The sequence below is a fragment of the Cryptomeria japonica genome, chromosome 3, assembly GCF_030272615.1.
Source record: "Cryptomeria japonica chromosome 3, Sugi_1.0, whole genome shotgun sequence".
NCBI lineage: Eukaryota > Viridiplantae > Streptophyta > Pinopsida > Cupressales > Cupressaceae > Cryptomeria > Cryptomeria japonica.
The window spans coordinates 628,161,945-628,175,592 of NC_081407.1; the positions used below are offsets into that span (position 1 = coordinate 628,161,945).

Genomic DNA, 13,648 nt, shown 5'->3' on the forward strand with positions numbered 1-13,648 from the left:
GACAAGTGGTATGAGGAGCTATCTTCTAGGAGGGTGCATCCTTATCCTTTTGAGCAGCAGAATGCTCAATGAACCTAGACACAATCGGGTCGACCTCTTCCATGGTGGTATGTGGCAACACATTGATCCTGAATTCCAATCCATCTAATTCATCTGCACATACATCAAAAGCAATTTCCCACTCCAATTCCTGTTTTTGGAAGGCATCTCGGATGGACAAGAGGCTCGATGCCTTAGTCAAATTCTGCTTCAAGACTGGTCCAGTGATGGCGAAGAAAATTTCGCGAGCTCTAAGCTTTAAACTTTCCAACTGCATATCTTTTTCTCAAATTGTTTCCTTTTCAAGCACATTCGTAGCTACAAGGAGGATCTTATTTTGGATTTCTTTTATTTGCTCCTCAGTTTTGACACTATCAGCCTTCACTTTCTCCAAGACTTCACTTTGTGCAACCAATGTCTAGTGCCAACTGTTGAAGTCATATGCAGCTCTAGCTGCAATCACATTTCCATCTACTAATTCCTATTTCGGAATTCCTTTCAATACTCTAAGGCATGGAACAATTCTGCCTTGAATGTCCTGGAGATCAACCCATGCTTCCGCTATATTTGCAATCCTAGAAAGCAACGAAGAAGTTTGTCCATAGGCCAATGCTAATCCTTCCATAAACGTGGCTTCCTCTTCCCTTACACTCTCCATCCATTCCTTAGTTTCTCTGGCCGTTATCATTTCTTCTCCAGAATCTTTGATTGTCTCTTGTGAAGAATTCAAAAGTGGAGGAGTTGTTGGATTGGTTTGGTTGAGTGGCTTGGTCAGGTGCTAAATATACTCGTTTAGGTGCTCAACTTCCTTTTCATATTCTCTTTTCTTTCCTACCTACTTGTCTATTCTTGCCTTCATGGAAGCGACTGAATTGTCTAAGTCTTCCGCCTCTTGACCCTTTGTAGTCGGTCCCAAGTCAAAGGTGGTAATTTCATACTCTTGATGGGTTATATCTTCATTTGACTTGTTTATTTTTGGTACAGCAATCTGAACTGTTCGACAACCTATCTCATCTCTCTCGATTGTGGAAAAATTTTGGGCAGGCTTCTTTACAACAACCTCTCCTAATCTGGCCAGGAAATCAACCGTGTCATCTTCCTCTTCCTAAACTTCCACTGGTGCTTTTATTTTTAACCTTTTCTTCAGCCAATCAAGAATAGTAGGTTGTTCTACGCCTTCCTCTTCCTCATCATTCTCTTCACATGGCACATTCTGGCCTCCTCGAAGAGCAGAAATCATTTCCTCTTGAAATTCCTTGCCCAGAATATCCATTTCATTATCTGACTCCAGTATTTTTGTGCCTGTAGGAGACGGAGGCTCTTCATTTTCCTAATGGATTGATTCTACATTTTCCCCATGGACGAAAGAAGGAATTTGCATCTTAGCCAATGATTCGTCAATAATCAATATATTATTTGCATTCCTCGATGCGGCAGAATGAGATGGTTCCAGCCTTTGCTTCTTCTGAATGGGCCCTTCATTTATACTTGTCTTGTCCTTTGTCTTTGAAGAGTTTCCAACCTCTTTCTTCTTCTTCCTAGAGTTAGTGCTTTCAATGGGTCCGACATTTTGAGATGCCTCTGCATTTGAAGAATATGCTTCCATTTCACCCATCAGGTTATAGGTCAAGATTAGATTCTTTCGTCTTAGCCCATGGACTTGCTGATCAACCCACCATTTTCAATACTTTACCACTGGCTGCATCAAGGTGGTCAAATCTGCATGCTATGGTTCAAACCACCTCACAGGAGGAAGAGGTGCATTCTCGTCGAAGCGAGGTTAGGTGTATTCTCCATCATCTTCCAACTGATCAGGCACATGGAAAAGCTCGGTTGTCCTTATCAAGCTTACTGGCAGTCTGGACCATAGTCTCTTCTTGATGTTGAACTCATCAGCAACATTTGCCCAAAAATCTTCTAAGTCTATTCTATGTTTGTACCTTTCCCCATTTACCGTCCCAATATTGTTATGAGGGTCGTAATTAGCTCTTGACCAATAGACTGTAAAAGGGTACCATTGCATCTCAAGCCTAGCAGTCTCAGCTGCCTGTGTTGTTGGGCAAGACTCTAGCATATCTCCGATAAAGAATGGGAAGGGAATAGTTGTCTTTTGTTTTGCTCTTTAGAAGCCTTGATAAGTCTCCAACTGTCTAAGGACCTCAAGTAGGACCATTCTGTTGGTAGGATAGATTGGAAGTCAGTAAGAACAACCAGTAAAACCTTGAATCCTTATGTATGTAAATCTAGGAAACTAGATATACCAGGATCCATACTTGCTTATTAAACTTTTGGCCTCTGGAGTTAGCCTCTGATGGGTTCCTCCTTGAAGTATTCTGGTGATATACATCAAGAATGCATCATTTACTCACATGAAGTGGGTCTTCTCACTGAGTTGCGGCTACAAGTAACAGTCATAGGACTTGAACTCAATCTCTTTATTGCCTACTATGCCTCTGCAAATCAATCTCGTGTATCTGTAATTTCTGGCCAACAGGTAGACAATGTAGGAACACATATAAAATGATTTTGTCCTTTCCAAGTTCTTTAGCTATTCATGAAGATTATCACTGATTATTCTTGACCAATTCAACATCTTGACGCCTGAGGTGATCTCATCAATGAAGTAGTACATCCATGTTTCAAATGGTGCACCTTGAGGGTTGCCCATTACTCTGTTCAGTAGTAAGATGATGTCACCGTATTCTTCTTTGAAGTATGGGCGCAACAACTTCTTTGGTACTTTTTTGAGGGAAACCTTGGGCTTTTCTAACCATGACTTGTTGATATTTGTTGCACAGAGGTCTGGCTGGTTATCATAGAGTTTTTGGGTGTCTTCTTTGGTTTTGTATGAGGTTCTATTGTAGTTTGGTATCCCAAATGCTTCCTGAATGCCTAACTCTCCAAGATAAGCTAAAACTCTTGAATCAGATGCAAGGATCTCTTTGTCTTGGGCGTTGTAGTGTATGGCACATTCAACCATGAGTTCTACACATTCCATGGCCGGTGGAAATCCAGCTGCTTGGACGATGCCATTTCTCATCATCCGGTGAGCAATGAGTGTTGGCAGGAAACCATCTAGCCCATACATCCTCTTTCTGAATTCTTTGAAATCAACATGCCCGAGGTTGGTGTCTGTGACATTCTTCCACTTGGAATTGATCTTCGATTCCGGATACGACCCTTTACTGGCAAACTTCATCTGATCTTTCCTGGAAGGTACTCCTCTGGTAGTCATCAACCTGCAAAAGAAATAAAAATTAACATTATTTCTTGAGATAATTCAAAGTTTTAATTCTGATTTTGGATGTTTTATCTCAGAAAATTTCACTTTCAGCTTGTCAAAAAGCTAAATTCTTGTGAAAAAGTAGACTAAAAGTGAAGAATTTGCCAAGTACTTAGTAAATTACATGAAATGAGTGGTTTAGATAAAAGAAATCAGTCAAGAATATGAATTTATTGAACATCTGGGATTTTCTTTGACTGATTTTGATGAAAATTTATCTTAAATTCTGAAAATTCTGTCATAAACTCAAAAAAAGTACCTTGTTTCTTCCTTCCAACACAAAGAAAATTTTACTTCTTCAAAATTCAATCTTCCAAAACTTCTTGAGTTGATATAGAGTTGAGAAGTTCGATTTTTTAGAAGCTTCCTGTTTTTTTGTGTTCTAAATCTTTCCAAAATGGAAAGTTTTATTTCTCTCTCAAGGATTCTTTCTTAGCCAAAGAATCTTCTAGATTTTCCAATGTTAAATTTTCGAAAATCTTTCCGAAGTGTTGAAATTATTTTCCCTTTGAAAATAATTCTAAGTATTGGAAAAGTTTTAAAATATTCTGTCTCAAGCTTAATTTTTCCAACCCATTCAATTGATTAACCCTTCAATAGTTGATTTCAAATTTGTCTGTCTTTACATGGTAAAAGTCATGTGTTTTATGCCAGATTTGTTTACTTCTCTAGCCATTTTTCTTTCTTCATCATGGCAAGTTAGTCATCTTCATGTCTAATCTTCAAATCATGGGCGAACTTTCATCTTGCTTAGTCGTCTTCACATATTCCATTTATACCTAGGGGAACTTTGAAGGTCTATGTGCTATCTTTCTTGGCAAACTTTATCATCTTTATGTCTAAGCCGAATGCCATAAGTGAACTTGGCTAGTGTCTAGATTGGCAAACTTTGTTTTCTTTTCTTTTATCATGCCAAAACCCTCTTGAGCGGACTTCACCATGCTTTGGACGTCCAAACCTTACTTCCTAGGCGGACTTGTCATCATGTTTGGCCGTCTTTCTCATGCCATGATTGGAATTGAAGTTCTTTTGGACTTGCTAGGGAGAGGGCGGACTTTGGGCTTACTTAGCCACCTTCCAAACCTTGTACTTTTTCCATGCTTTTCTTCTTGGCGGACTTTCATTCTTATTAGACATTCTTTACTTCGGACTTTAAAGGTGCTTGGAACTTCTTTCCCTTGTACTTGGCGGACTTAACTCATACTTTGGATGATCAACTTTACCTTGCTTGGGGCAGACTTGGCACCATGTTGGATGGAGTTTAAGGCCACTTGGACGTGCTTTATCTGGCTTAGGTTGAGCTTGACAAGTGTTTTGGCCATACTTTTCTCCTTAGGCAAAGTTTAGAGCTTCCTTGGCATATCCTAGGCAGGGCCGACTTTGATCTTTATTGGATAAGGCGGAGCGGACTATGCTTTGGTCTAGACATTCCAACTTAGGTGGACTTTGTCTTGATTGTGCCATGTTTACTCTTGGTTGGACGGACTTAAGGCTTGTTTGGACAATCTCCCATATGCTGATCAGAAAATACAGCTGCTTAGACATACCTTCCACTATGCCTAGGCAGACTTTGAGGATCTTTGGACATTGAATTTCATATGCTTGGCGAACTTGAGATGGTGATTGGTCATATCCAAACCTCTTGGGCGGAGTTTATAGTCCTTTAGACAATCATGCTTGGGCGGACTTCAACCTTCATTCGCCATGCCCTCCATGGCTTGACCTTCATGCCATTTTTTTTTCAAACCATCTTCATTCGAACTGCCATGTTCAAGTTTTGATCTGCCATGATTTGATCTTCTGGAACAAATCCCTAGATTAGGGTTTTTATGCTGCTTTTTACACTTGGAGACATAATTTTTCAATTCTGACAACATGGGCACGGATGTCATGACTCGAGGGACCAAACCCTACACCTACTTTCAAAAAAGCAAAAAAAAGAAAAAGGCAAAAAAGCAAAAAGCAAGCCAAAAAAAAGCTGCTTCTCGGTTTGGTCCCAAAGTGCCAAAAATAAAAAAAGCAAATAGCAAGAAAGCAGAATTTTTAAAAATAGAAAGTTGTCAGAAATAACCCAAAGCAATTGCGATCCTCATCCTTCAAGCCTTCTAAGCACTTTGACAACGTCTTGACATCGATCTCTGAGCAAGAATTCGTTATTTGGCTCGGGGTGACCTCTCTAAAATCCTAACCTCGAACTCTCAATGAAAAAGACTTACGAAATTGCAACACTAAGACCCAAAACCCTAAAAACCAAACTCCAGGGGGGTCCCCATTTGCAATGGGGCGATGTGTGAAATAGGTCACAACGGTGAGGAAGCAACCTCCTTGGATTTGTTAGATTCCGACTCCTAAGAAGAATGGACAAAGAGTCAAGGTCAGATGGAACCCAACGGCAATGGGATTTTGGAGTTACAGTAATGCTCAAAGGATGAAACAAATTCTCTTTGTGGCTTATTTCACTAGCAAATGGAGGAATATGATGTATTTCAGTCAACATGTAAATTTTTTGAAGCTAAAACTCTTGGTAAAGAGCAACCGATGAAGACATGTAAATGGAGACATGATAAAAAAATTACAGAAAATTGAGACCATGGTGAAAACCAGAAATTTAAAAAAGGGTTAGAGAATGAAAACAAAAAGAAAATGAGGACGAAGGATAAAAACGCAAAAATGGAGCTAAGAAAAATTAAATTTAAAAGGAAAAATGATAGCAAGTGGAGAAAAAAGAAATTTTTCATTAAAATATTAGAGTTGAAGAATATTATAGAGTGCAAAGGCCAATTGATTAAAGTGTTGAGGATAGAAATTAATAAGGGGGCCAAATTAAAAAATATTATAGAGTATGGAGGAAAAATAAAGAGACAACTAAAGGCTGAAAAAAAAGATGAGAATTAAAAATTTATTGAAGGTGGGGACATATTCTCAGCAACATCATATTTCTTATTCTCGAGGGCATTATAATTTTTATTTTTGGCCACATTGTATCTTTCACTCTCGGTGACCTTATAGCTTTCATTCTTAGCGATGGCATTGTATCTCTCATTCTTGGCAGCAGAGGCATCATATTTCACTCTTGACAGCACTAAGTCCTAGCATATCGATGGAAGCTGTAGTTTACTCTCAACAGAATTCATTTTACTCTAGGCAGAATTCATTTTACTCTCGGTGGAATTCATTTCTCTTAGCGAAATTCATTTCACTCTCTGCAGAATTCAGTTTACTCTCAACAAAATTCATCTACGAATACTCTCAACGGAATTCATGTACCAAGTACGACTTCTACTGGTGCATACCATATGGCAAGTCTTTTCCAAGTTGTGTATGAACTCTTCAAAGTGATATCGTATGACACTTATTCAAGCACATCGTACAATGCTATCTTTGCATACGATTTAGTAGACATTTTCTCATTGTATGGCCAATTTCCACACTTGGCGTACAACATTTTCAAGGATTTACTATATGAACTCTCCTCAATAATGCAATATGCGATTCAGTTGTCAAGTTGTACGGCACTTTCATTATGGCATAGTATGATGGCCTCACATTCACATTGTACAACAACCACAAGCAAGCGCAATAATTCATAGTGTACAACACTCCATGCTTGGGATTCCGCTTCCAACCAATTATATCATATGAAGTTGAGGCAATTTCATAGTATGAAGAAGAGGGTTCTTTAGGAAATAACAGACTTTATTGTGTTGCATACATTGGCTAAATTCTCCAAAATCTCTATTTTCGAGCTTTGTCAGTGCTACTTTTGGTGTCTTAAAAAATCAAAAAAATGATGCACTACCCCTCAACCCCACTGGGGGTGCTGCCCCTCAACCCTGCTGGAGGTGTTGCCCCCAAATCCCCACTAGTGGTGATGCCCTTTGACCCCATTGGGGGCGTTGCCCCCAGTGCCCCCAAGCCCCTATCATACTCATTTGATTTTCCAAGCATAGTCTAGGTTTGAATTTGCACAATACAAGTCATTATCTACCCTATCATAATTGGTCTTCCCTCATGTTACTTATGTTTACGTGCTATTTGGAAGATGCTTTTTCTTTTGGAGGGATGATCTAGTCAGCATACAATGTCTATTATTTTGTTTCAATAATATTGGTTATCTGACTATGCATCAATTTGTTTCTCATTCTTGCGTAGTTATAAGCATCGGTTGGTTGACAGTTGTGTTCCCCTTGGCAACTGTTGGTTCCTTTAAATATATTGTGTATCGTCAAGGAAAGTAGTATGATGGAGTCAGATCAACTGTAATCCTTGGCCGGCCATCTCCGGTCTTCTCTATAATAATTTCATGTGTGAATAAAGATATATTTTACTCCTCTATCTGGTATGCATTGTCATCTTTATTATTGCTTCATGTATTTAATTTATCAAATATCTCTCAAAGCATTAGGTCCTCAGTATCAGAAAAGCGTTATTCGCTACATCTAGATAGAGAGGGCATTTCTAAATATCAAAAGTTTGGAGAATGCCTACCATTTTACAATGAAGATTGGATGGAAATTCAGGCCTAAGGTAAGAAAGACTCATTTGTAGGTGTAAAGGCAAAGGAAGACAACAATAGGTTCACAAGAAAGCAACAAAGCAAGGATGCTTTGTCTTAGAAGAATGAACCAAGGAAATGTGGCAAGAAGACCCGAAAGGATACAAGTATGTGGAGTGAGACCCACAAGAACTTGCAACATAACCAAAAAGACTATCACACCAACAAAGCTCTCCTTACAAAATCACAGGAGCCGTAGATAGATTCTACATCAATACTTGCAGATCCATTCAAACAAAGAGAAGGAGAACAGACCATTCATGCAGACCTACATGCCACCATTGCCATTGCAAAGTTCATGCAATCAGATGATGTTGAACACCTATTCCGCTCATTGATGTGGGTAAATAGAAAGGTCCTGCTTTTCACTGTAGATAGTGAAAGATAGAAAAACTTGGCCTATGCCATGACAGTCAGACTATTGAACTAGAAAACAACACCTCACCTACATATATATGCCACTGGATGGGTCAGTCGTGCAGAGACTCCCATGTTAGTTAGCATTTTATTTGTCCTATTATATATAACTCTTCAAATATGAAATGGCATGCAATGTGGCAACCCTGGAGATTTGTGATGTTCTGTTGGACTACACACCTTGGAGCATCATTGACAAACTAAACAAAAAAAAATACAGAAAACCAAAATTGGCTCCTAAGAAGCTCATGTATCTAATTACGATGAAGCAATATTGACACACACTCGATCAAACTAGGGCATTCATCCTGCTCATCATCAGACTTAATGAAGAAAGATCACAACAATGAAATGCTACAGCGTCAATTTTGACAGCACAACGGAAGCAAATGGACTAGATTCTATCAAGATTCAAAGATGTGTCCAAATTACCAATATGTGCATACCCACGTAAAGCATTTGATTGATTTCATCCTTGGCACACCATCGCCAAACAAGATTAAAGAGCTGATCTAAAAAGGTCACATTTGGACAAGTGCCTCACCTTGTGGAAGCCCAATTTTACCCTCCAAAAAGAGGGATGGAATATGGTAACTCTACATTGACCACCAGGCCCTGAACAAGTTTACTGTCATGAATAAGTTTATAGGCATGTACACTATTGTTATAAGGTACCATGAACAAACAATATGAATAACCACTGTAGTGGTGGCATAGATTAGATAAATACTGGGTCAGACTAGGAGATGCCTAGGCAATGGAAATCATCAGCCTGTTAATTAGAGTTAACTAAGAAATGTGTGGTAGTACCAGCAAGGGGAGGTATCCTATACCTACCCTTTGAATTTTTTAAAAATAAATCAGAAGCTTTTGTGGAGTAGGTAGAGCTAGTATTAAACAAAAGTGAATCAAAAGAAAGAACGAAAAATATAAACAAAAGAAGAAGTATTATACCTGATTCAGGAAACACCTGTGATGAAACATTGCGTGGATACCCAGCAGGGACATTATACTGGACAATAAGGAAAACATTTTAATCAGTAAACAACAGAAACAACAAATTAGTAAAAAGAATATGAATGCCTTTAAGTCAAACAATTTTAACTTGAATCATTATTTTTATCATTTATATATAAAATATGGCATTGACATATAGATGTTAACCTTTTGCTTATGATAATCATAATTGCAAAACAGAATTTAAAAATCCCTTGCACAATAGAAAAGAAACGACAAATACTTCATTTGAGAAATAGATACCAAATACCCTTCATCCAAAGATCGGTGGGTAGCCAACTATTGGTTCAACTCAGAGATTTTTCTCCCTTTACACTATTAAAGCATGCATCTCCTAATACAATAAAAATCCATAAAAAAATGAGAGAAACGAGTAACTATTTTAGGAATCTTTTCCCACGTTAGCAAGGGGCACTAACATATTAAATTTGGTCTCCACATTTATAAAATATGCATCTTGTCTGAATACATGCATTCTAGAAATAGCATGGAAATCCAACTTTACCTCTATAAATGAATACCTGATACATGCCTATAGATAGTTACTCTACATCTACGTAATTAGAGGAAAAAGACTCCAACATATTTCACAGATATTCAACTCTTATATAGTGGAATTATTCAAGTGTCTTAGCAGTGCTACATTGAATTGGAGAAGTACAATAGAAAGGCAATCACATTCAGCTGAAATCCATGAACAATTTTTTTGTTGAATTGTTTCTTCCTATTACCAGGAAATAGAAATAGGGAAGATTGGTGTTCCAGCAACACCTGGAAATAAAATGATAGAGAAACATTTATGCACAAATATAAAAATTAATTACATATGATTATTAAAAAAAAGATGTTTTTTCATTTTTTGGGTACAAAAACTTTTAAAGATCAAAAGTACATGCACAAAACGGTATTCTCACCCCTGGTTTAACAAATCAGAATTCTCATCTATGAAATCTTGTTTCAGGCTTCAGCAAATCAGAATTATTGCTGCAGCAGTAGCATACATTTGTTAGCAGCAAGACCCAATGCATTCCAACAACTAATCCTTTTCAAGCTTCCTTAACATGATGCCAATTATCTGAGATGAATGTTTTTAGTTTTAGGTTGTTTATCATTGTTTGTTTTTTGAATCCCAGTGAGTGTAAGTTGGGCAGGAGGCTAGTGGTAGTTTAACTTAAGAGGAGATTCAATCAAATTAATTAAAATTTAGGATTTTCTAATTTATTTGTTTATTTAAATGGAGGGGATTTTGCTATATAATATGGCTCATGCCCTAGCATTTACTTCAAGGGTGCTTTAGGATCTATTTCTATTTCATAGATGACAGAACAATGAAATAGGAACCACCTAAGTCCTTGAATATAACTTAGCATCTTATCAACAATACATCATTCATCAGCCAAAAACTAAATTTGCTGAACCTAAGTTCAGGAACCAAACAGCCATGAATAGCCAACAAGTTTAGCGTTTTCACTCCAGGCACATAATAGTATTAAGATCGCATGACAGCCATTTTTTCCGTTGAGCCTTGGTCTATGTATTAGATTAGGAAAATATTCTTTTATATTTATGTCCATGTAATTGGGGTTCGTCTTCCCACTTAAGCACAAATTGAGGGAAAGCCCTAAGCAATGCATCTTTGCCAATTGATATAAATTCAATACAAAGAGATATCATTTACAACCTCTATAGTATTGCAATCTAGTAGTAACAACTTCAAGAGAAAATCAGAAAAGCATATACAAGACACAAATAATAGAAAAAACAAACCTGGCAACTTTTTCAAATAAGTTACTCCTCAGAATATACCTACCAAGGAGAACATATACCAGAGATCTCTCTGAAGTTGTACCAAAAAATATCATAGATATAATCATCCTGAGAAAATAATTGTTTGGGTTCTAGACAACAACCAGTAACTCTCTCTTGTGTTGAACAAACTTCAGTAACTGCAATGGAAGAACACTATTTCAAACATGTCTTGCAGGAAGTTGTAAAGACCAGAAAACATGCCCTAAAATTGAAAGGGGATGTAAGTTTGGGTTCAAATGACTATTCGCCACCCACCATAAGAAAACTAAATAGAGGACCCTCCTATTAAGAGAAAAGATTGATGTTTATCATGGCTAGGTTAATTTATTTAGTATTTTCTCCCATGGTGAAGCCAATCGGCATAATGTACTTAACTAGAGTTACCACTAAAAGGAGCTTAGTCTGCAATCCTTAAAATGCAACTTTGACAGATGCTCCAAAGGTAACCCAGGGATCTCTGGTGTTGGAGGTGACACTAGCGATAGTAGGGTAACTTTAATTGAAGGTTACTGTGTGAACTTGAGCAGGGGTTCTAATAATAGGGCGGAAGGTTTTGCTGCTTGGCAAGGTCTTAAAAGACTTAATCAGATGAACTGTCAAAAAATCATCCTTGAAGGAGACTCCAAACTGATTGTGGATTGCTTAAATGGCAACGCTGGTGGTTCTTGGGAAATTAAAAGTGTCTTGGAAGAAAGCAAAGATTTGATGAGATGCTTTCCTAATTTTAAAATTCAGCATGTCTTTCGTGAAGGCAATAGGGTGGCTGACAAAGTGGCCAATTATGGTCTTAACTTTGCAGATTGGACCCTCCTTAATTTCTCTCAATGTCCAACAGTCTTAGAGAAATTCTATCTCTTGAAAGGAGCAAGTATTATATAAGAGATTCCATTTCCTTTATTAATAATTATGACAATGCATTTTAAAAGGAATTTAAATCAGAATTGGTGGAAAGGAGCCGTAAACTTTCAAATTCAAATTTGGCTGCTGAGTTGGATGCTGATGTGGTTTTCGGGTTGTAGGCTTCGCTGGCGGATATTAATGTCTCCCCTTGGCACAGGGAATTAAATGATTATAACGTGTTGTATGTTACAGACAAGCCATGTTATTATCCAGCTATTAATGCCACATATAATGATATTATTAGAAGGAATGGCGACGTATTATTTTTCTTTCCCGTAAGAAAGATCATTTAGGGAAATGTCACTTCACATGTGCAAATAGGATAGATTTTCTAGATACTCCCAACCTTAATTACCACCGGTTTTCTTTTTGTGGGGTCTGTAACAAGCTTTGTGGGTCTAATCTGTTCTGTGTTTGTTTGCCTTTTCTGATGATTGTAGAGCTGAATTGTGCAATGGGGGGGGCTTTGAAATGGTCAGAACCTAAAGTCTGCAAGGAGCTACAGAAAAATGATGATGTGTGGGACCTTTTCAACAAGGCGGGCATGACCCCTTTCTTTTTTGCCATGAAAGGATACAACAGGGCACTATTGTCGAAATTCTGCAATTCTTGGCAAAATGGGGTAGTCTCTATTGGTAGCATTACCTTCACTATCACTCTGAAGCTCATTGCGAAGGTGATTGATCTAGAAATTGAAGGAAAGAAGGTGGAGAAGAAGAGCTCTGGAGATTATAAAGGCTACCTTGAAAAATTCTTCGAGAAACGTGAAAAGCCGAAGGTCTTGCAAAATGGCTATGATTGTTTTGTTCTGCCTATGCCTTATGCCATGGTAAGTTACTATATGATGAAATATTTCACCCTAGAAGGTCGCTACTCCACTGTTTATGGGTACCATTTCCCGATTTTAAACCACATTAGGCATGGTGAAAAAGTTGATTTACCGTATTATTTGTTTACCTCCTTGTTTGCTAGCATTTCAAAAGGGATTGTCCCTCTACTTCACCAAGGGCTAATCTATGCCCTATACCAGTACACTTTTGACCATTGCCCTCACTGTAGTCGTTTGCTAACCCTTGTTGGAAAGCTCTGCGTCTTGGAAGAGGCTCCCCGTTCTTTAGTTCATATTGAACTAATTGAGTCGAACCCGTTGCCTTCTAAGGAGCCCAAATTTGCTTCCAAAGCAAAAGGCAAAAAGATTAAAAATGAGTTGTTCACTGAAGCCCTTGAGGAGGCTCTTTTGAAGACTACCCTAGAAAAAAAAAAGTTGCCACCCCCAAGAATAGCCCTATTAAAGCAAGGAAAACTAGAAAAGACACCTAGAAAAAACAAATTACTGTTGACTTGGATGAGCATGTTAATGCATGATAGCTTCGGTAAGATAAATGATTGAATGAGAGATAAATGAAGTCTCTCATTCAATCATTTATCATATCGATAAACCATCAAGAAAAACATCAAGCTATTATTCATCTGAAAATCATTCCTATCTATATCGAATCTACTTAGTAAATCAATATCGATGATCTCTAATGGTTATTCGGGTTAACTATGTATTCCGATTTACATCAGATATGTTCCTTGAAATAAACAAATGATTATCAAGTGCTTTCGGGTGGCACAGTATGCAT

The 13,648-nt window shown here is 37.8% G+C and overlaps 1 protein-coding gene across 3 annotated transcripts in view; it reads right to left on the reverse strand.

The window, feature by feature from the left end:
* LOC131033030 (mediator of RNA polymerase II transcription subunit 8) overlaps positions 1 to 13,648 on the reverse strand; it is a 186,641-nt gene that overhangs the window by 10,766 nt on the left and 162,227 nt on the right. For all 3 annotated transcript variants that reach the window (XM_057964146.2, XM_057964147.2, XM_057964145.2), the window contains one exon: positions 9,249 to 9,306. In XM_057964146.2, the coding sequence (XP_057820129.2) occupies positions 9,249 to 9,306 (58 nt within the window). The remainder of the gene's footprint in view (positions 1 to 9,248; positions 9,307 to 13,648) is intronic.